The 23,732-nt window shown below is 42.3% G+C and overlaps 1 protein-coding gene across 4 annotated transcripts in view; it reads left to right on the top strand.

Annotated features, from left to right (window-relative positions):
* The window catches only part of IQCE (IQ motif containing E), a 32,479-nt gene extending 11,756 nt beyond the window's left edge, over positions 1–20,723 (top strand). The window contains exons 15-24 of one of the 4 annotated variants that reach the window (XM_014946249.1): positions 75–179; positions 954–1,056; positions 1,470–1,517; positions 2,711–2,806; positions 3,518–3,541; positions 4,625–4,720; positions 5,714–5,844; positions 6,710–6,819; positions 11,171–11,295; positions 11,391–12,147. In XM_014946249.1, the coding sequence (XP_014801735.1) occupies positions 75–179; positions 954–1,056; positions 1,470–1,517; positions 2,711–2,806; positions 3,518–3,541; positions 4,625–4,720; positions 5,714–5,844; positions 6,710–6,819; positions 11,171–11,289 (832 nt within the window). In that variant the 3' untranslated portion in view covers positions 11,290–11,295; positions 11,391–12,147. Of the gene's footprint in view, positions 1–74; positions 180–953; positions 1,057–1,469; positions 1,518–2,710; positions 2,807–3,517; positions 3,542–4,624; positions 4,721–5,713; positions 5,845–6,709; positions 6,820–11,170; positions 12,148–20,583 lie in introns of those variants that run through there. The other 3 variants (XM_014946250.1, XM_014946248.1, XM_014946251.1) reach the window with 3 other exon arrangements.
* Positions 20,724–23,732: the final 3,009 nt, after the last annotated feature.

Raw genomic sequence — 23,732 nt, forward strand, 5'->3', positions numbered from 1 at the left:
TCTAAACAAAAAATAACTACTTTGTTGAAGTATGAATGTCTTCAGTATTGCTTAATTTTCTTATACCTGTATAGGTTAGATATCCAGCAGTTACTGCAGGCTAAGGCTGACGTGGAGCTGGAGCTGCAGAAGTGGCAGAATAAAAAGGAAGAAAAGAGTACAGAAGAGCAGACTTTAAGGTATCATATTTTGTATTAGTAAATCCTTTCAGAAACAAAATCAATCTGTTGAAGTATAATTCTGTTTTGAAGTGGATAAAAATCCACAGGAGTTCATCTGAACTGCAGGAAGCTGGGAATTCATTTAAGCAGAACTGTTTTGGAGGGATGGAGTAAGTTACTAGGAGAAGAATTCTATAGAGTGGTTTTAGAGGAAGTGGAAGACTAAGAAGTATAGATCGTAATAAAAACTAATAAGATAAATGGAAAAAGAAAGCTGCCACGTTGGTCTCAGAGATGTTTTTTCTTTCTAAGGAAAAACCTTAGTATCTTTACCTTACCTTAGCCTACACTTCTAAACCCCTGCCAATGTCATTCTATTTACTTCATGTATTCTGTATGAGTGCTGACAATAATCCTGTGCAAGGGCTGGGGGGAAAGGTGATTTAGTGATTTCATTATTGCTTTGTAAGAAAGGACTTTGCTACAGTTTCATATATGTCAGTCAGATGTAGATGCATTATTAATAGTACCAAGGGTACCTTTGTAACCTTGAGGGTTTTTTTTCTCTTCTTTTCTCCAAATGTTAACTATAAAGCTGTGCTATCACAACTTAAGAATTGATGTTCCGTGTCTGTTACTATGAGAACATGTATCATGTTAATCTGAGCAGTTTCCCAGTTTGGCCTTTAAAAAAACCAAAGCAACCAAATATTATGAAGTAGGTTCAGTATATTCAAAGCAGGAACAACAGAAAAGTTTCAGCTATAAATATCTTTGCTTTTCCAACCATAGCGAGGAAACTGAGAACCTGACCCAGAAAGTAGGGAAGTTGGAGTCAAAATTGGAGGAAGAGAAAAGACAAATGGCAGAAGATACAATGGAAAAGCTTAGTAAGGTACAGACATGTTTTTACTTGTTTGTTTTGTTGTGGTTTTTTTCCCTTGCATCTAAGTAATATATTGCAAATTAAGCTGATAATTTAAATAGCTGCTAGTTGTGTGTTTTCAGAGGGTCATTAAATCTTGTCATAGAGATTCTGAATGTTAGTTAATTCCCAGTGTTTGTTGATAGGTTGTTTCAATAATTACCACTGCAACTTGGGGGTTTTTTGAGCTGTTCTCTTAGTCATTATCCACCCAACCTTCATTTTTTTTCTTGTTCAGTGGAATGTTGCAAAAAGCTTACACTTCTAAGTGTTTGGGGTTTTTTGCCTTACTTTTTAAGAAAAAGTGCCTCAACATTTGTTGTTTTGCTTGTATCTTCTTGTAATATCTGAACCCATTAGCTAATTGCAGTCCAATTTTGTAGAGGGAGAGAGGTCTTGAAGGAGTTGGCAGAAAAAGGATAGAGACAGAGGTAAGTGTGCTCACTGGCAGACAGGCAAAAGACAAAAAATATAAATATAATTGTGCATCTGTTAACCCTGGACAGTCTTAAATGGGGCTCTGTAATCGGTCAGGGTTTTTTGTGAAATATGACTGAATTTGATATCTTTGCAATCTTCTGCTGCTCTGCCAAACCTTGTTGTAACTGGCCAGAAGAGATGAATGGGCACTGACAAACGTGCTTCCCGATGCAGCGCGGTCATGTTAATCTCATTTCACTAAGAGCTGGTTGAAAATTATTACTGGGGATTTTGATCATTTGTACTTAAAAATAAATAGACCTTGAAATACAGGTAGTAAAAGATATGAATAAAAATGTCCTCTGGCTTAAGAGGGTGCTGGTTTTTGATATACTGTGCAGTTCTTTAGATTCTTTTATGTGTGTTATAGGCTGATGGATGCTAGATGATGTTTTGAATACCAAATAACTTGAGTCTTTAAAAACATCCAACAAATAGCTCCTTTTTTCCTTTGCAGACTATATATATTCTTGGCCAGTAACCATCCATTTATTGAAATGTTCCCATTATTTGTAATTATCACTGAGTTCCTACCAATTTTTCATGTTAATAGTAGGTTGTCATTTTTAATATAACATGATCCATTTGCTAAACTTAAGCCTGTAACTCAGCGTTTTTAGGTTATAAATAAATCCTTTTCACAGAATCAAGAGGCTTTTTTCAGAGTCTATAAAATCTCCTGTTCCTCTACTTAAAACTTTACACCAACAAATTGAATTAGTCTTTTAAAATTGCAGTTAACTTTTGCTTGGCAAGTGAGGTATGACAATTAGTGTGGGATAATTAGGGATCAAAAGGATCAGACGGTGAGAAGTGGAATATGCAGCCACACCTCAGAAGAAATAACTGGGAAAAAAAATCTTGGTTTGTACTTGGTTTCTTTCTTTTTCCTTTAGTTAATTTCTTCAAGAGAGAAGAGTAGAGGTAGGCCGATTTACACAAGGTCTCCATCTTGTCAGTGTCATTTGATGGCCAGCTCCTCACTAAGCTTAAACAGATGATTATGGGGCCACAGTTGCCAGGATGAGGCAGGGTGGACAGTTAACAACTCTGGTTGATTTTTCTGAGTCATTTGTAACCTGGTTGCTCATAGAATTCCAAGTTTGTGCCTTTAGAATACTAAGTTAAAGATTCTCCTTTGCAGACTTCACCTGTCTGCGTGGTTAAAGGTAAAGAAGATCACAGGAAGGAACAAGCAGCCAAAATCATCCAGAAACAATGGAAGATGTTCCGAAAGAAGGTGAGATTCTCCTGTTGGGGAATAGTGAGGAACTTCCCTCTCTGAATCTTACTCTTACTTTTAGCATCTACAGTAACCTGCTGCCAGAACTGCAGCAGGGCTTCCCAGTATGATTCCTTACCATCATCTTCTCTTCCACTGCTTTTTTCAAGTCCTCCCTGCTGTTTCTTTTGCCTTTGCTCCCCCAAACCCTGTTGTTTCTGCTGAAAGATACCCAGACTCCCCCATTCAGAAACTGGGTGAGCAGAGAACTAAGGAAGCATATCAGTGTTAGAAGCAGCACTGCTGCTGGTGCTTCCTTGGAATATAACTGAGAAGCTGAATTTGCCTTGCAGAAATCCTTCAAACAGTACAGGAAGTTTTTTGTATTGAGTGAAACTCAACTAGGACATAATGATGTAGAAAAAAAAAGCCTTAACCTTAAATTTTGTTCTATGGGCAACAACATAATGCTACTTTTTCCACATATAGGTCATATGGTGTAAGGTGGGCACTGTAAATGCTTCTTAGGAAATTTAAGACAAAAGAATTATCCACACACTTTTCAAAGATGAAAAGACTTGGTTTTTTTCCCTTAAGTTGTTTGAGTTTTCAGGAAGAGGTGGGACAAGTTCTTCTGTGCATTTTAATTGTTGGGAAAAATTTGGAAAAATCTTCATAAGATAAGACTTGTATATGTTTGTGGCATTAACTTGGCATTTTTCATTTCAGAAGGAAGAAATTGCTCTGGATGAGGTGAGTGTGTTTATGACACCCAATAGGACAGTAAAGCGCATTTAATTTGTGTCAAAGCACAAACAAATAACTTATTTATTTTTAAAGAGATTTTATTGTAATATGAGCTGTTATACCAAGATTGTGTTTATTCTTCAGGCTGGCTCATGATCTCCCTTCCCACATCCTGGGTTTCTTTGATATATATACAAGTATTCCCCTTTTGGCCCAAAATTTTCTATACTTGGTACCTTCTGCAAGGTGAATGCTTCCGAAAATTTTGAACAAAATTTGATACAAGCAGGAAGGATTTTCTATGTTAGGTAATTTTAATGGTGCTTTCATTTTCACTACGATGAGTCTTCAGAAAGATTTGTAGTAGGAACTTGAAGCCTTTGTTAAGAAGAAACATCTCTGAGTATTATGAAGAAACTGACAAACTTGTCACTTTTTGATAAATGTTTTGCACAGAGGTTTTGATGAAGCTGCTTTTTCAAATAGCACGACATAGCATCTTACATTTGTTTCTTTCCAGAACATTAAAAATCCTACTTTCATAAATTAGAACAAATTCTAACCATGTGATGCAAACATACTGCTTTATGTCTAGATGCTTTTATTGATTAGAAACCAGTAAAATCTCCAAGTAGAGAGGAAAGACTTATGTTCAGCATAATCACCACTGTGGTACGCCAGACTTGGCTTGATTTCTGGTTGTATCAGAGCATCCCAGAGCCTGCTGGGAAGCCAGAATCTAATATGTTTCTCTGTTCATGAAATACAGGCTGGTGTTGGCAGCTAGAGCTTAACTACATTTGATAGGATCAATCACAAATGCCTCCCAGATTGAATTTAAACCCTGGAGGTGTATGTCTATGGGTTGTCACAGGCTGGGGATTCTCTGGATTGCAGCAGAGGACCTGTGAAGTGATGGGGATGTGCGTGTATCCCTTAAACATAAGAAAATATCTAGACATCAAAGAGTTTCCATTGCACGGGGAAAAGTTATTCCCCCAATGTGCCTCTTCCCTCTGGACTCTTGTTTTTATTTACAGCTGCCATCTTTGGAAGGAGCTAATATCTACATCTTTCTTCCCATTCTAGGCAGTTGTAATGCTTCAGGCAGCTTTCAGAGGACATTTAGCTCGACAGAAACTGTTACTGAATAACAGGGTGCACGATGCAAAATCTCACAAGAAGGTAATTATTGGGGCAAATGGGTATCCAGGCCTCCTATTATGTTTAGTTTACTGTGTAAAGTGCTGTACTTCCAGACTTAATTCTCTGAATCATCTGGTGATGTTGTTTTAATGCACTGGTTGGTGGCACTACTGTAATTCCAGAAAGACATCGAGCTCATTCCCTAGCCTGCCTTTTCATCTTCTTTACAGTTTTACTTAGAACTAAAGCTCCAACTTCTCTGCATTATGGACTGTAACTGGGTCTGCTCTTTTTTTCTGGTTCTCCCATCAGCTAATAACATACCCTTTAACTCTTTAATTCAGAGTGCTATTAAAAACTGTACTTGCTCTCAGCAGTTCACTACTCAATCATTGTAGTAATAGACAAACTTGTGTCACTGAAGTTGAGAAATAAGAATTTGGAAAGCATCTTTGGGTTGAAAAGTAAAAGAGTCTTGTGTGCTGAACCAAAGGCTCGTGGTGTCCTCTGTCACATCAAACTCACTCCAGATTGCTCAGTTCTGAATATGAAAAAATGTCCCTACCAATTAAACATCTAGTTTCTGCAAATCATTTGCCAGCTTATATGAACATCCTTTGGCCTTTAACAGGCTAAAGTTAATTTGTAATTCTCCATCCAGGTTGTCTATCTGGTTGTACTTTACATGCAGTGTTCTTTCAGTAAACTGGCCCAATGTGCACTTTTGCCTGGAGCAAGCAGAAGGTATATCCATCATGAAGGTTGCCTTAGCTCCAGCTTCAAAAGGTTTTCTTCCTGGAAAATAAATGACCTTTCCTTGCAGGTGTCTGCTCTTTAACTAATTGAATACAGATGCATCAAAGCTTGTATGATGATCAGATTTGCATTTCCTGCTGATTTAGTCTTATAGAACCTTAAAGACTGCAGCCCAAAAGATGGGAATATTTGCTCTATTACCACTTCCACAATCAGGAGTAAGATTGTGAAAGCTTCTGCAAAAGGTCAGTTTTCTTTAATCTGATTGCTTTGCAGAACTGCTGCGTGTCTTCCATGTCAAACTCCTTGAGCTTGTCTGCTGATTGCAAGGAGGAAGAGGAGATTGTGACATTCATCCAGTCCATTTTCAGGGCTCACTTGGCACGTACAGTACTCCTTGAGGAGAGGTAAGTGAGCAACAGATATTTCTGCAACATTCTCTAGCAAAATTGGTTTTATTGCTGGAAAGGGGTCATTTGTTAAATAGAATTTTAGTGAGGGTTCCTTGGCAGAGAAAAAGGCGGCTGTTGCTCCAACAAAGACAAGGGAGAGCTTGCTCATGAGAAAACTCAAAGGGTGTGGATCTAGAAGTGTTTCTTGTTGCAGCAGTAGTCTTCCCATGTCCTGTTGTGTGCTCTCTTCCATAGCAATGTGGAAAAATAAAATAAAATAATTACTCTTTGGGGAAAAAACCAACAAAATTTAAGAAATGAAAGTGTTTCTTGTTGCAGCAGTAGTCTTCTCATGTCCTGTTGCGTGCTCTCTTCTATAGCAATGAGGAAAAATAAAATAATTACTCTCTGGGGAAAAAACCAACAAAATTTAAGAAATGCAGTTGCTATCAAACTGATTGCTAGTACACTCGCAATCAGTGTAAGTGAATCTGAAGCCCTGACATGTAAAAGTTAAGGGTTTTGTGGAGGAAGGACAGGGAAGAGCCAGAGGTACCACCTTGCATACAGTCTGGTGACTTAGCTCAGGAGGAACGCGGTGATTTCCTTACTGCTTAGGTTTACGGTGAGTCTGTCTCGAAAAACACTTCCTTTCTCTTTCTTGTGGTTTACTGCTCTGTAAGTTTTTAATTTTGGCTGCCATGGTTACAAGGAGAGTTACATGGCTGTCACCTCACTTCAGTGTCTGAGTTCATTTCTGCAGGTGATAAGCTTTTGTCTCCTGGAGGCTTGCAACACAAGGAACTTTTCAGCACAGCCTCTGAAGACGGGCAGCAGTTCCTGTTCTCTGCCTCTCACTCTGCAGCGTATCCTTTTGCAGGCCCTCTGTGTCCAGTGAGAAACCAGATTCTGCTGTTTACAGTACAGAGAAGAAACCAGTCCCAGCAGCACTCCAGAGACCTCCTCCCATCTCCATGTCATCTGTTCCTGGTAATCTCATTTCCCTCTGTGTTCAAAATTATGTGTGTTTTGAGTGGGTGCACACAAAGTTTTATGGAGAACATCTGCACAGGCACACACGTGTGCAAATGTATACTCGTACTCTGTGTGTGTGTTGTCTTTTAATTTGACAATGTGTTGCTTATAGTGGCAAGTACAATCTCTTATGTTAAAAAGAAAACCTTTGACAGTATCAGCACCAGCTTCCTCCTGGTGCTTTGCCTTTTTGTCACAGCTGTGGGCTGGCAGGTCTCTCTCTGGTGTGAGTGGTAATTATTCAAGGAACATGGCGTTCCCCTGTATTGCCTCTCTACTTCCTTTCCAGCCCCCCAGCCCCGTGGCTGTCATATGGTGCTTTCCACTACGTTTTGGGCTGAAGCCATGGACAAGCTGAGAATGTTTTCACCATCCTGACTTAGTTTCTGAAGGGGACAGACATCTGGTAAAAAGAACCATCCTAATCAGCCATGTGTATTTAGTCAGGATTTTTTCAGCAGTCATCAATTGCTGCAGAAAGGAGAAAAACGAAGTCCTGGATATAGTACTATTATAGCACAAACTGGGAAAATGGCTGGCTTTCTTTATGGCTCTTGTGCCATTTGGTTCCCTTCTTGAATTCTCCATTGCTGTTTGTGAGAAGATGGAGTTAAAGCCAGAGAGGCTTTTAAGAGAACGTTAGAAGTACTGAGTAGGAAAAGTAAAATAGGGATGCAGATAAGACAGCCTTAGACATGCAGCTTCAAAGCAGTTATTTGAAGTTCAAATTGAAAGAGGTTGGTTCTGTCCAGAGTGGGATATTTTAGGCTTTGGTGGACCAGTTGGAGAAAAAAGAGCAACTTTGAGAGTGACCTGAGAAACATTGACTTGGTTTTTTTGTCAATGCAAAGCTGACAGTCCCTGCAGACCTGCTCAGAAACAGAGCAAGCTGTAAGCAGCTGAGGCTGTTTCTCTAAGATACGAGATGTGGAATAAGCCAGATTTGCAGGGGTTGTGGATACAGAGGTTACCCTTCGGTGAAAGAAAATGGGTTTAAGAAACTTTACTGTATTCCATGTTCAAGAGTGTATTCTACTTTGTGCAGGAGTAGGTAGGACTTATTTCTGAGTGTTTTTACTTGTATCTAGTGACAGTATCCAGAAAAAAAATGCTGCAGCATCCTGTTTTGCCTGTGTTCAAGAGTGTATTCTACTTTGTGAAGGAGTAGGTAGTACTTATTTCTGAGTGTTTTTACTTGTGTCTAGTGACAGTATCCAGAAAAAAAAATGCTGCAGCATCCTGTTTTGCCTGGGCTCCACTGCAGGAGTTCTTACTGGTATGTCCAGTCTAAACCCAGAGTAAATCAGTTGTGAAATTCTAGCCCAAGAGAAAGAATCACTTGAAAGAAATAAAATGCTTTGTGCTTCTGAATAAGTGCTCCCAAGACCCAAAGCAGGGTGTAAGATGAAGCTAGTCTGGGAAATGCAGTAGCAGGAATACTAACAGAGCACAAAGTCTCCAAAGGTAACTTTTATTGCAGATTATGATGACAAAGTAAAGAGTGAAGAAGTTCTGAAAGAATTTATATTGGAAGGGATAGAGAGGAGACTATAAGCATTCAAACTTTCTTCCTTGCAATCCTTTTCTGGTGAATACCAGGCCATGGTGGTTCTATTTGCTGCTGATCTTACGAATATGGGAGACCTTTTCAAAATCTGGGATGAGGATAGAGTGTTGTGAAGAAGCATTCTGGCTGTGGGCTTCTGTAACTGCCCAAAAGACTGTCTTGCACTAAGCAGCTCTGTGAAGTATTAGCTCTTAGTGCACTGGAGGGTTTAACCAAACTCTCCCAAAAGACAAATCAGGAAAAACTTAATAAAGGAAGAAGAGCATACTCTATGAAGAAATGTGAGCCCTGGGGAATCTGTTTGGTCACAGTAGGTTTTTTCTGCAATTTGAATTCATATAGCTTAAAAAGGTTAAATTTAACTAAAAGTCAAACATCTGTCACTCCTAGCTCATGACTGATGCAAAAATCCACTAGCAAAATTGGGTTTTGATGTAATGTATTTCACTGGTTACCCTGCAGCTTGGAAAATACATGAGACAAGGAGCTTGTTTAACAGCTGAGTGATTTAAAGCAATCAAATTCCTTTAGCTTTAAAGCATGCAGCTGTTGAACAAGCTCTTGTTTCGTTTGTCCCAAGTCCAAACTTGCATTTAGTGACCTCTGCATCCTGCAATGATCTTAAATTTTCAGTGAAAGTGTATATTGCAGTAAGTCATTTAATTTCACTAGCCTTTTGGCATTGCTTTGAGAGGAATAGGAAAGATGCAAATATGTTTTAAAGAACCTTATGTATCTATTAGAATAATTTTATAATCCTGGTGTAGCACTGCAGACTTTTAATTCCTTGTTGGTACCAGGTTAGATGTCTGTTTCCTAAAAATAAATAGCAAAAGTGGTGTAGCATTTAATACTGCTTTGCTTGTCTTTGGAATGTGGATGGTACTTGAAGATTTGTGAAGCTATTCCTGCTGCTTCCAATGAAGTAGAACAGATAATAACAATTCAGCCTGTGAAACTTGGAGCATTTTGTTTCTTTCTGTCGGGGGAGTGGCAAGAAGGACGAGTATGTTTTGTAGACTCACAACAATCTTCTCTCTGCATATCGTCAGCCACTCTGGATACAACTGCTAACTCAATTTGAGGCTTTTTTGAAACCGTAATGAATTTACATACCACCCTTAAGTCTAATCAGTGCTTACTCCTTCATAAGCACAATGATAAAGTTGTCACTCTGGAGTATATTAAACTGAAGATGAGGACAAGAAAATCTCAGACATCAAGAGTAGAACGTAATCAAGAGTGATTTGGACAATATTATGCTATTTCATATATAATATCTGTTTATTGTTGGAGTTACATCTTCTAGTTATCGTGCCTGCTTCTGGAAGTTCTCTTTGCTCATCCTTATCACTAGTACTGCTGGCTCGTAAATCTTCCTGAAAAACTCTTACATTATTTGTTGACTGATGCAGAGAAAAATTTCACTTAACTAGAAAGTGATGGGTTTCTGTGCTTCTGTAGGTTGAGGTCAATGTCACGGCCTCCCTGCATTCCTCCTCTCCACTCACAGGCTCTCTCTCTGTCACTCTTGCTATTTCTGGGCTGGTTGTGGTCCCCTTCTTTATTTCACATTCCAGTTGCTGTCCCCTTTCTTTATTCCACATTCCAGTTGCTGTGGCTGCCTCCTCTTCCAAACCAAAGGAGTGGGGTTTTTTCTGTGTCAGGAACCTCTTATTTATCCGTGGCATGTTTATTGTTCTTCCCAAGTAATATTCTCTGTGTGCCCTTTGGTTTTCTCTTCTCTTTCAGTGCCAAAATCTCAGGGCATGGCTTCTTGCTTGTCTGTTTCCCCTTTCTACCACAGGTCATTTTGATTTGTTTCTTTCTCTGGGAGATAGTGTTTTCAGACAAGGTATATTTTAAAGCTATTAATAGCTGAAAGGAGGATATTGTACTAGAGGGTATTAATAGATGCCATCACTTAGCTCACAGATCTCTTGCAGAAGGGATACAAGCTGCTGATTCTGCTCATCAGATGTTAGGGGCCTTTGTGCATCCATTTTATCCCTCAGATTTTCCAGTATTTACTGGAATCATTAGAGTTCTGTCTGTTCATGCCGTGGACATCTCTTCAAATGTTGGAATCAACTAGGTGTGTGGAACCACGCACCCAGAAAAACAGCAAAGAAGCAAAAGGGGGGAAAAAACAAAAAGTAAAACCACGATATGGTCGCCATTTTTTATTGTCATTAAGTAGTACATCAAGGAAAAAATAAGTAAAACCACAGTATGGTCACCATTTTTTATTGTCATTAAGTAGTACATCATGTGAATAATATTTTTTTTGTACTTTCCAGATATAAGGATGAAAGACAGTTGTTGAGAGCTTCCAGTCTCTATCCGACTGAAGTTCTCATTATCACCTTTCTGCTTAGCTTAAGCTTGCTTGGGTCAATTGTTCCTTTTTTTGGCCACCTAATAAATATTTATTTTTATGACCCGAGATGGCTTCAGTATCGAATTGCTTTACTTTGTGGTGTGTAACCACTTGCAAAGATTTAAAGACAATAAGACAAATCATGTGTGGTCAGTATGTCAACTTACTGCTTGCCATGCCTGCTCTTTAACGAAAGCGGGACGGGAATAGTTACATGCAGGAAAAGATAGATCAGAGTTGTGAATAACAGTAGGTAATTCTGGAGGCTTAATGGCTCAGAGAATATTACACTTCCCACAAGGGCTTGTTTTAGTCAATGTTGTTTATTGATGAGTTTGTTTCCTTTGGAATGATTTCAGCCAGGTCCTCTGAGGAGCCATGGCATCTGACTCCCGGGGAGGAAGCTCACTCTGACGACTCGGATGATGTTGTCATTGTCCCCTCGTTGCAGATGAAGAAAAACTACACCCACTTTTAAGTGTTGGTAATGGAAAAAGGAAGAGTATCAGCCCCTTTTTAATGACAACTGTCATTATTTCAGCTATAAATGAGTAATTGTTTGATATGTCCTCTCTGCAGGCTTTATGGATAAAAACTGCTGACTGTTAACCTTACCCTCCTGGTACACAGAGAGTTTGGATTTAAAAACTAAAACCAAACACTTCAATGTTTTGTCTCACAAGGAGGGTTATAAATTCAATTGCCAAATTTAAATGAAAGCAATAAAGCCTTAAGCTATTTCATGTCAAAGTTTTGTTCCGGGTCGACTAAAATACTTCGATTAATCGGAAAGTAATTAATGACATGGCTCCAGTTTTTAGCCTGTGTACGTGCAGGGGAACAGCTTGTATTTGTTACCAGGTCCAGCCTGTGTGTGTGAAGGGGAACAGCTTGTATTTGTTACCAGGTCCTCTCTATTTAAAAATTTTACTGTGTCACATTTTAATATCTTTTTTTGTTTATTTTTATACTGAACATTTACAGTCTGTGCAGACCTTGTAAAGGCTTTTAGAAAGCCATTTCTTTGTCATAGGGCTATTCTAAGCCTACTGTATCAGCAGGGTTTTCTTATTTATTGCTTTTTCCAAGTGTGCTTGCTGTAGTACCAGTTTGCCTTTGAAATGTCTGATCACGTAATTGTTTTTTCTATTTGTCAGAGAAGGTACGTAATAGCAGGAGTGTTCTGTGAAGGGTGCCCTTGTGACTGCTCTTTCTGCTTATGTATCACAAATAAGAGTGGATTATGCAGGGTCATCTCTAATACACGAAAACATTTGCCGCAGGAGGTTTGTTGCTTTATGTCCTGCTTTAGCTTCTGTCACTTGAGTGTCTGAAACTTTCAGCGAAAACATTTGACGCAGGAGGTATGTTGCTTTGTGTCCTGCTTAGCTTCTGTCACTTGAGTGTCTGAAACTTACGAAAACATTTGCCGCAGGAGGTTTGTTGCTTTATGTCCTGCTTTAGCTTCTGTCACTTGAGTGTCTGAAACTTTCACCTGACTCCATTGCTCATACCCTGAGCACTAATAGGGGGCTTAAGTCTAATGTTGCTTTGCTGGTGTTGATCTCTCTTCTCAGTCCTACTTTGTGTGTACACATATGTGGTTTATATATATATATATATACACACACTGTGAGTGCACAGGAAGTCCAGCCACAAGCTGGGAGAGAGATCACAATACACAGTCACAATATCACAACACTATCACAACGTACAGCTATCTTTACCCAATGTAAAGCTGTATATTGTGGTTAAGCCCCAAGGCTGACTGCTGGAACACATAGTCCCATGTCCCTTCTGAGGGACATGGATTGGGATGAGCACAATATTCTAAGCCTAAGCTGTACAGTATGGTTTAGGAACAGAAGTGGTAGGTTGCATCAGAATAGAAATTAAGACTACACCAAGAAATAACACTATTGGACAATATTGTTGTCTGTGGAAGGACTAAAGACATAATGGGCTTTGGAGAATACAGTCAAGAGGGGTCTTCCCAGATCTTTTACGCAGACTGTACGCCTTTGTGACTGGAAGGAGGACTTTACAGTTCCTACTATCATGCCAGTATCCTTCATAGGCATTGCAGTGTATGGTTTGTTTGTTTTTTAAGGTGAACTAGATAAGCTATATATTTAATGGAAGGAAAATTTACTTTTACAAACACACAGTGAAGTTTTTGTGGAGATCCTAATGGGTTCTTTGTCATCGAGGAGTAATAAAGGCTCCTGTAAACAGAAAGAAGACTTTTAAATGTAAGATTTTTATCACCTTTTCCCTCTTCTTTTTTTAAATTAAAAATCAGTCACTACTGTATCACGGAATACTAATAAGTCAGAGCTGTCTCGGTTCTTTGATTTCAATGAAGCACTATCTGAGGCTTATCAGAGTTGATGCCAGTGCTTGCAGCCAAAGAGGAAACTGGATGGCTGCAGCACAATGCAGCTGATTTCATTTAATCCCATCAGTGGAAACGCTGCCTGTGCTATTTCCATAGGCAGTTTTGGGAGCTCTCCATACCCAAAGCAGCCTGAAAAATGTCATATACACTCCCGTTGGGTAAATTTTTCCTGCTGGTGCTTTGGTCACATGACTGTCATCTGCAGAAAGGGTAAAAAAAAATATATAAAATAAAAGACTGAAAGGGATAGAATCCTCTTGGCAGAAGCTGAGACCTGTTTCCCTCTTTTTTTTTTTCTTTTTTTTTTTTTTTCCTGGAAGTCATGTTATGAAAAAGAGTCTTTTTGTTAAACAGAAGCAGAGCTATGCTGAGTTCCTGATGTATAATATTTCAGGTCTGTAACTGTGCCTCTGTCATGGACACCTCCAGAGAGAGTAACTAGAGCTGAGGACTCTGATACACGGAGGGGAGAGTATGTGGTGTTCAGTGCCAAGGCTGATATTTTTTTTTTTTTTCTTTTTTTTCCTGGAAGTCATGTTATGAAAAAGAGTCTTTTTGTTAAACAGAAGCAGAGCTATGCTGAGTTCCTGATGTATAATATTTCAGGTCTGTAACTGTGCCTCTGTCATGGACACCTCCAGAGAGAGTAACCAGAGCTGAGGACTCCCCACACAGTGGGGAGAGTGTGTGGTGTTCAGTGCCAAGGCTGATATAAAATAGAGCTGAGGACTCTGATACACGGAGGGGAGAGTATGTGGTGTTCAGTGCCAAGGCTGATATAAAATACCCACCGAGCTGTGACCCTCTAGGGAAATACTTGGACAGCAAATATAATGAAGATGACATTCTTTTACTTTACTGTGCTGTAATGACCAATATGAAAGTATTAGGAAGTAGATACAGAGCAGAAAGACTCGCATTTTAACCGAGTGTGTGACTCCAGTGGCACTGTCAATAGACGAGCTCCAGGAGAAAGGGGAGATAGTGTCTTGGTATGACCCAGATAGGTAGAAATCGGGGTGAAAAGGAGCAAACATTTTTGGGGATGAATGAAAATGTGTCTAGAGCTTCCTAAATTTGAGTCTGCTATCTCATAGCCATCAAAAATGTGATACTTAACTTGAGCTGGACTTCAAACTCACATCTGAATTGAGAAGATAACTGTATGCTTGCTGCGTATCAAAGGTTTGGTGTGGTACAGTAGAAAGAGAAAACTCCACAGGATCAGTAGCCTTTAATGTTGTTTTGTTATGTCCTGTAATGGAGTGTGCTGAAAGGAGCAGCAACTGACACTAGGTTTCATTCTGTGGTTATCCATCTGAATGCCAGCACCTGTAAATCTGGGAAGAAGTATGGAACAATGAAGGAAGAAAAAGCAAATTTTTGAATAGATGATGTTTTTCCTTATCAGGGAGCTGAGGACACTAAGAATTGGTGTGGCTCAAACCTGTCAAGATAGGCCCAACACTAATTTATTCAGTTTCTGAAAAACAGATCTTCTGTAGAAGGCGCTGGTAACCTTGTGGGGGCGTCAAGGTCTTGAATTAAAATTAAACTTCTCTGTAACCTGCCTAATCGAACAGCAAACTTTCCATTCTTCTGACAGGGGATACTGGTGCCTACTTAAGACCTCTTTCAATTTACAATAACGTTTAGTTAGAGATCTTGTGTGAATACAAAGATCTGACTTTCACGGGATGTTATCTCTCCTGATCTCTTTTTGCCCTGAAGTGCCCGTGCCTGTAAATCTTCACTGAGGCATCAAGACCTGAAAACTGTGGTGTTTTCTGCATAAAAGCTATAAAAATAATCCCTGCACAGGCAACTTTTAATTTAGTCAAAATGGAAAAGGATTAATCTTGGCATATGAGAGCCATTAATTTTTATGATCTTTTTAATATTTAGAACTGTGCGAGTCTTTTATGTAACTTATTTTGGGATCTTTTAAAAGCTAAAACATTTGCGATGTATTTTCTCCAAACTGTTGAACTCTCAAATAAAGTTGAAAAGTTTGTAAATGAATTGTTTGTGCATTTCTGCTGCAGTTGTTGTATTTGTGTTTCTCCTCTGGCCTCTGCTGCAGCTCCTGTTGTTCCCACTTTGTCCCCAGGCTCACCTTTGGCCTCTGTGTTCCTGAGCCGATAGTAACAAGATAACGCTTAAATGTGTAGGGTGTGAAATTTCTTCTTTAGGACACCTTCAGGATTGTCCCATCAGGTGTGAATGGTGTTCTTGATCAAAGCCTGGTGGAACTGAGAGAGGATTTTGCTTTCAAGTTTGGCTTCTGGTGTTTAATTCAGAAAAGAAATCCTGTTGAGTAGCTCCATAGCTAAAATCCATGCTGTTTCCTCAAATGTGTCCATCTTTGTGCTCAATACAGCAAGTTTCATTTATGCCTCTTCACCTATTGTGCTGCTCGCTCGTTGGTTGCAACAGTCACACTGACCAGGTACCAAACCAGTGAAATTGTGGAGTCATCGTGGTGAGTTTTTGTGCCTAAAGAAATTCTTGATGGATATTTCTCAGAAAGCTTTTGTAGGAGGGATGCAGAACGGAGAACCAGTGCTTGAACTCGGTCTGCTGGGGTTTGGTCGTGCTGTGGACGTGCAGGGGAGTGGGTGAAACTGCTCTGCTGTCAACAGGGGGGAGAACAGGAGTCTACGGGGTTCCAAGGACTGTCCAGTTTTACTCACAGCGTACCCCCTTACCTTGGTTATTGCTGCTGTTTGGGAAGCTCTGGTGGAAGGAACTGGGATGTATGTGTTCCTTTCCATCTCCACTGAAAAAGCCTTCAGGGACTCCCAGGAAAACAAGCTTTCTGTTGGTTTGTGAAGACAGAGGACCCTGGTAACTGCTGTGAAGACGTGGGGAACCTGTAGTCACCTTCCTGTGAAGCAGAGTCCTTGTTGTAGGACTAAAACCATTATAAGTGTACAAGACTGATATAAACAGTCTGTGTTTGAATATACTAATTAAACCTCATGTTTTTTTCTTTCCTCTCTGCTCCACTGACACATGCTCTGGATTTCTTAGCAGAAATTTCAGTTTTAAATCTTAAACTCTGGAGGTAAGCCATGCGGCATGAACGGAGAAGTTCTGATATTTCTTAGAGCAGACTGGTCTTGAATTGATTTGAAAGCAATTAAGCATTCACACTGGTATTAAACCATACTTTGGCTTCATCTGAAGTTGGAGTGCCCTTGACTCTTGCAAGCTTTGCAGCATCTGGTGATGGTAGGTTTGTCAGCTAACTAATTGCTTTCCCCACACGAACTTCTAAGGGGCAAATCCCCCAGTTTCATTCATTCTGTGGGCATCGTTAATACCTACAAAGAGCAAAATATCCGTGTTGGATGCTGGGTTATTGGGGGGGATTTTGGGGTGTGGTTGGTGATCTGGTGCTGCATCAGTTCCTCTGTTTCCTTCCAACATTTGCTGATGAGGCTCTTTGCCTGGTAGAGACGGTGCTGACATCAGTTTCTGAACGTTCACCCTATTTTTGTGCGTGAGGCATGTTGGCTCTTGCTTATGTTTGGCCTTTAATGCTCCTTCTGTCCTCGCTGGGCTCAAAGGAATAGCCTTGAACAGCGAGTGTTGCCGTGTTCTTGTTAATTACGCTCCATTGCAGTGCACTGATTGCGTTGTGCCCTGCTCCTCCTGCCCCAATTACCTTTTTCAGATCTGAGAGTGTTTGTATTTCACTGAATTTCACTGAATTTTAGAGTTGGAAGGGACCATAGAGATCATCTAGTCCAACTCCCCTGCTGAAGCAGGGTTGCCTAGAGCTTGTCAGAGCATGTTACTCAGGAGCATCCAGGCGGGTCTTGAAAATCTCCAAGGAAGGGGACTCCACACCCTCCCTGGGCAGCCTGTTCCAGGGCTCTGTCACCCTCACCGTGAAGAAGTTTCTCCTCATATTTGAGTGGAACCTCTTATGCTCTTATGTATTCCTACATCTTTCTGGTCTCTAGGAAAGCATTCGTGTTATTCCCCTCACTGGAGCCGTGCATAAACAAAACTTCTCCTCTCAAGATGTTGCTCCGACTTTTAACGGCTCCTCTACTATTTGGCAGGTTTTTTTGCCAGGATGCCTCAAAAACGCTTTGTGCCAGGTACAACACGAGCCCCTTTAGGGCTTCTATTCTTGGGAGCGTGGACAGATGTGCCATAAAATCTTGATGCTCAAAAGGAGCAGGAGGGATGTCATGGCTGTTGGAAAGGGCTGTTTTACCTCCCTCGCTATCAGCTGGGTACCATCACACCTGGATCTCCCTGCTCTGCCCCTCCTCAGCCCCACAGAGATGCAGCTCTGCTTCAGTATGAAAGCTTTCCTCTAACATGAATTTAGAACTGAAATACTGTAAAATTTGTCATTTGATTACAGTGTAAAAAAAAAAAAAAGGCCATGTTTAAACGGCCTCTATTTATACGCGTGGAAAACTAGAATAGCTTTTAATAAACAGGGGATTGACCGTGAATGCCCGTAGTACAGTTATAAAGTTCTGAGCAAACATTAATTAGCATTGTCATCATCTAGCAATAATCCTTATTTGTATCTTACACAAATTGTGGCAGAACCTCCTCTTTATCTAACCTGGAAGTTTTTCCTGAACAGGGTCTCTATAATTTACACAAAGAATTGGGGGTTTTCTTCCCCCTCTCGGCAGATATCTAACAGCCACACAGTGCGTTTCTATGCTGGTAAACCTGCATTATTATACAAAATGTACTAGAATGTTATGAAGAAATATCTTAAATAATTAAGCAGAAACTGTGAGTGACAAAACAAACGAACAAAGTGCAATTTGAGCTCTCGTATTCTTTCCATTTTATATTCACTTATTTGCTAATTTGCTGAACTTACTGAACTGCAATGGGTCTTGCTGTGATTAGAGAGAATTTGCCAAGTTCCTTTGTAATTGTTTCTTTGCAATTAACTAAATAATGGAATGTTCTGTGTGTTGCTCTCTGGGGAAAGGGAAGGAGCAGGCAGGTGCTTTTGTGATAGGATTTCCACGTCTTCCACCCATTTCCCTGGCACTCACCAAGTACGAAAAGGCCAGTAGAACACGAGAGAGAGAGCGACTGCTGCCTCAGGACTGGAAATGACAGAATTAAGCTTTTCATATGATTTCTTTGAGTTTGCTTAAAGCTTTTTAGGCTGGCCCTGGTTGTGGCTATTCTTTCTTTAAACCCAAAGGTCCCGAGGAGGACTTCAGAGGAAAGCGATGAAGACCCAAAGATACATTCCTGTCTGCAGCTGCCTCCACTCAGGGGAAATCCTTCAAGCCTGGAGGAGAAATCCACTGGGAAGAGCCTGGCAATGTGGCTGTGCTGGGAAGAGCGGAGGCCGGGGACTGACATGTCGTGGAGGGGGCAGCGAAATCTGGGGGAGGCTGGAGAGCAGCCCTAGCTTTGTTATTTCCTTTCATTTTCAGCAGGAAAAAATCCAGAGGAAGCCCTGGGAGGAGAGGAAGGGTGATTTTTATAGAGGCAGAGGGGGAAGGAGGCAGGGCTGGGTGTACAGGCAGGGTTTATGGGGTGGCAGAGGTGAGCAGGGCCGAGGTATTGCCTCTCGGTGGCAGCTGAGTGCTGAGACATGGTTGTCTCCCTGACCTCCCTCTGCCTGCCCATAATTTAGTGCCTGGTCTCAAGAGGGTAACTCATCCATCTGCTGGCACTTGGAGTTCAAACGTGCCTTTTTTCCTTTTTTTTTTTTTTTTTTTTTCCCTTTTTAATCTGTATTGTTGGCTAAAACCTTTCATAACACATATTAGGTCTGACAGTCAGGGGAAGACTCCTTGCTTCACAGTATATTAAAAGCTGAATTATTTCATCTCACGGTGAATGGAAAGAGCCAGGGGTATGGGATTGCTGCTCTGAAAGGTGCTCTCATTGCAAGTACCACGTCAGCAGTAGAGATAGATGTCTGGAGTCAGGGAGAAGCTTGTGAAGAGTGTAAACTGGTACATTTCTAGGAGTGCTTTCTCAGACTGCCTGATGGGCTTGAGGGGACAGGGGACAGCACTGGTTGCCTTATTCTGGAGGTTTAAACCAGTCTTTTCATCTCTGCTGCCTTTCATTTGGAACATCTCTTATTTGCCTATTTTATCCAGTGATTCTTTAGCAAAGCCACTGTCAAAGCGAGTTAGCCACCGCTAATGCAGCTCTGAGGGTTACGTTTCAGCAGGATTACCAGATAACAAGCTGACATTTGCAGTTTGCTTTGGTTGATTGCAGAACTGCTTTCCACGCAAGGGTGATTTACTGTTAGTTTATATTCCTGGGATGTCACAGCAGTGGCTTGCCTGTTCGTTTTGCTCTGGCAAAACAGAGGGTACCTATTTGCGTGGTGAGGCTGCTGTAATCTAAAGAGGAGAGCCTTGATAACTGTCTTAATGTCATGTAATCAAGAATTACCCGAGTAGGATCAAATGAGAGATGCCAAGCATCTAAGAAATGCAAATTCTGCTTCCTGACACGGTACAACGGGCCGAAGTGCTCTGTTCATGGAAAGTGTGGTTAGTGCTAGATCCTGCGGTTTGTCTCCTTCCCAGTTTGCTCAATTCATTTTACTTTTCATATTTCCCCGCATCATTATATACAATTATGAGGGGGGAAATTTAAGCTGTTGATACCTCTGATCCCCCTGTACTCGGCACTGGTGAGGCCGTATTTCCCCACAACATTATATACAATTATGAGAGGGGAAGGAAATTTAAGCTGTTGATACCTCTGATCTCCCTGTACTTGGCACTGGTGAGGCCTCACCTTGAGTACTGTGCCCAGTTTTGGGCCCCCTACCACAAAAAAGACATCGAGGTGCTGGAGCGGGTCCAGAGAAGGGCGACAAAGATGGTGAGGGGTCTGGAGCACAAGTCTTATGAGGAGAGGCTGAGGGAGCTGGGGTTATTCAGCCTGGAGAAGAGGAGGCTGAGGGGAGACCTTATTGCTCTCTCCAACTCCCTGAAAGGAGGGTGTAGAGAGATGGGGGTCGGTCTCTTCTCCCAAGTCACAGGCGACAGGACGAGAGGAAATGGCCTCAAGTTACGCCAGGGGAGGTTCAGGCTGGATATTAGGAAAAAATTTTTCACCGAAAGGGTTATCAGGCATTGGAATGGGCTGCCCAGGGAGGTGGTTGAGGCCCCATCCCTGGAGGTGTTCAAAAGACAGGTTGATGTAGTGCTGGGAGGTATGGGTTAGTGATGGTGATGCTCCTTGTTTGTTGTGTGGGTGTCTATTTTTGTCAGTTAAGTTGACGGTTGGACAAGATGATCTTTAAGGTCCCTTCCAACCTAGAAGATTCTGTGATTCTGTTTCTCTGTAATCCCAAATCCTCATTCTAGTATAACTTAAATCCACTTGTCCCCACAGCAAACGGCCATGAGAGAGGCTTGCACCCCAGTGCTGCCGAGCCCGCTCCCGTCTTCTCGCTCACCCCCGTCCCCGCACGGCCCCTCCAACCGCCGCGCTGATGCTCCACAGCCAGCACCCCCGTTTAACAGCATCCAGCTTCTTTCTGTCACTTGTTCCAAAACGTTTTGTTCGGTTTGAATTCACATCAACGCCGTCAAACGAGATCGCGGCGTGGAGTGTGCTGGCCGCATCTGCTTCCGTTCCGTGTCCATCATTCTGCTGACAAAGGTACTTGGACTCGCAGCCTGGTGGGGTTTTTCTCTCTATCCAGTAACATCTGCGGGACAGATCCCAGCCCTGAGCGTTTTAGCACCGAATTGCATAAACTCTGCAGCATAAGGGGCTTATGCACAGAGATCTCTTGCCCCCAGCGAGGTCTCTCCGCTCCTTGTCTTTGGGTTGTTTGAACCGGAGGTGAAATCTGTTAGATCACTGGGCTTTAAAATATTTCCTTCCTCATCCTTGCTGGCACTGTGGAAAAGAGAGCGGGGGGGAAAAAAAAGGAAGAAAACAAAATTGGCTGTTGTTCAGCTGTCCTCCTGCAGAAAAATAAGAACTTTTCTTGGAGAAGGCTGGAGGGGGTTGAGGTCTTGTATCTCGCAGCCTTGTATATCTTGTACCCGTGCACGTACTGCGTGGCTGTGAACTCTCTGACGTGTGTCTTAATGCTATTTGTGAACGATAAGATTTCTTTTAGCTATGTTGATAATACTCCTATGAAAATCCTGTCCTAGTCAGAAGCTATTAAAGTTGATGTTATATTTCAGAACATCAGCAGAAATATGTTTATTTGGTCTTAACGTGTTAAATAGCCCATTTTAGCATTTTTGCTCTCCTTATTTATAAAACGCGTCAGTGAGGACAGCATAAAGTCCTAGCTGCATTTGGGAACAGCAATAAAATCATACTTGCCAGAGAGATGTCTCTATAACATCTACTGACCTGCCAAGATTCGGCAGAAAAAAGCGGTTGGTATTACCCTTTTTTTTTTTCCAATGGGATACACAGCACTCCAACATTTTTTTGAGTTTTCATGAGTCATAACGGTTTCTAATTCTAAACAGCGCTAATTAGATGAGGGTTTCTCAAGCCCGTACGACCTGTGAGAGGTTTGCTTGAGGCCTGTTAGAAGGTAGGACGGTCCTTTTTCCCCTTCTAGCTCCGAGTTGAGTGGTATTTCAAAGGCGTTGCTTTCAGCTTGTCCAATGGGCGGTGGGTGAGTGTGGGGCTGCAGGGCTGCTCACTGGGTCCCTGTGACTGTACGGAGAGGGCAAAGGACCAGGAGATGGTCTGAATAGACTGGGCAAGTTTGGGAGCATTAATGCTGGACCACGCTACATAGTTAGAGCAAGAATTAAATTATTTTATCTGTTCCTTTTAGCAGAAAACAGGAAATATTTTTATACATAGGAACAGGACAATGTTAGTAATGAAGTGAGTATATTTGGGATTGCTGCTGCTTACTGTTTTTATCTTTTCTATTTTACATTATCCTAACGTTATCCAGAGTATTCATGTACTGGTTTCTGACATGTCCCCCCCCCGAGAGGGTATGCTTGCATTTTTTACCTTTCAGACTAAAAATAGTTTGGTTATGTTCTCTTTAGGAAGAAATGAGAGGTCTTTCCTGCCGGTCAGAGTATAATCCTCGGGGAAGTTGTGTCTGAGCAGCAATGTGGGGAGCCCCCACACACTGGTACCTCACGCACAGCTCCGGTCTCCTATGCCAGGAGATGCTGTCCTTGCTGTCCTTAAGCACCCAGGTGGTTAATTCACAGCTCTGGTTTACTCACAGTCATCAAAACAATCCGACAATTTCAAGCCCATTGAAATTAACGAAGAGATGTAGTTGGCTTGGGGTGAGGGTCTGGAGGAGGCCAAAGCTTTGATGCAGGGAGAAGGGTGGAAGCTAAACCAGAGCGCTTCACGTCTCTATGAAATGGGTGAGGATTGGGCACACTGGAAAATCATGCAAGGGGCCCATCGGCATCTTCAGGCACCTCGGTACCTTTAGAAATTTCCCCCTGCTTTTTGGAAAAGCCAAAGAGGGACAGGGAAGCGAGCAGGAGGCCAGTGCCAGGGAACAAAGGTGTTGCAGGAGGGACAGTCCTCTGTCAGGGTGGTCGCCACCTTGGTTGAAGGGCCTGGGAATGGCGCTTTTCTCAGCGGTGCCCGGGGAAGTGAAGTGCCGGGCAGATGGGTGCCTTTTGGGGTTATTTTGGAGCAAAAGGCAGCCTGGCAGAAAACAATCTGAGGGTTTTGATCAACAGGCAGCTGAATAAGCCAGCAGTGTGCCCAGGTGGCCAAGAAGGATGCTGTTGGCATCCTGGGCTGTTTCAGGAACAGTGGGACCAGCAGGACTGGGGCAGCGATGGTGCCCCCTGTACCGGGCACTGGTGAGGCCCCACCTTGAGTGTTGTGTCCAGTTTTAGGCGCCGCTTCACAGGAAAGACATTGAGGGGTTGGAGTGGGCCCAAAGAAGGGCAATGGAGCTGGTGAGGGGTCTGGAGAATAAGTCTGATGAGGAGCATCTGAGGGAGCAGGGGGTGTTCAGCCTGGAGAAAAGGAGGCTGAGGAGAGACCTTCTCGCTCTCTCCAACTCCCTGAAAGGAGGGGGTAGCCAGGGGGAGTCGGTCTCTGCTCCCAAGGAACAGGCGATGGGACAAGAGGAAATGGCCTCACGTTGCACCAGGGGAGGTTTAGGATGGATATTAGGAAAAATTCTCCTCTGAAAGGGTTGTCAGCCCTTGGCAGAGGCTGCCCAGGGCAGTGGTGGAGTCACCATCCCTGGAGGTGTTTAAAAGCCGGGCAGAGGTGGTGCTGAGGGACATGGGGTAGTGATGGATTTGTCAGTGTTGGGTTGACGGTTGGACTTGATGATCTGGAAGGTCCCTTCCAACCCCATGCTGTGATCCTAAGGGGACGCCCACCCTCTGCACACCGAGGCGCCATGTTACCGCCCGGCTCTGGGGTGGTGCCGACGGGCGGGCGACCCCGCTTGGGCTGGGGCTGCGGGAAGGACGGAGGGCGACCCGGCCGGGCCCGGCGGCCGCCTGAGGCGAGGGCCCGGGGGAGCCCTGAGGGGGCCGGGGGCGGGCGGGGCGGAG

The sequence above is a fragment of the Calidris pugnax genome, unplaced genomic scaffold (genome assembly GCF_001431845.1).
Source record: "Calidris pugnax isolate Ruff unplaced genomic scaffold, ASM143184v1 scaffold123, whole genome shotgun sequence".
In the NCBI taxonomy this organism is placed as follows: domain Eukaryota; kingdom Metazoa; phylum Chordata; class Aves; order Charadriiformes; family Scolopacidae; genus Calidris; species Calidris pugnax.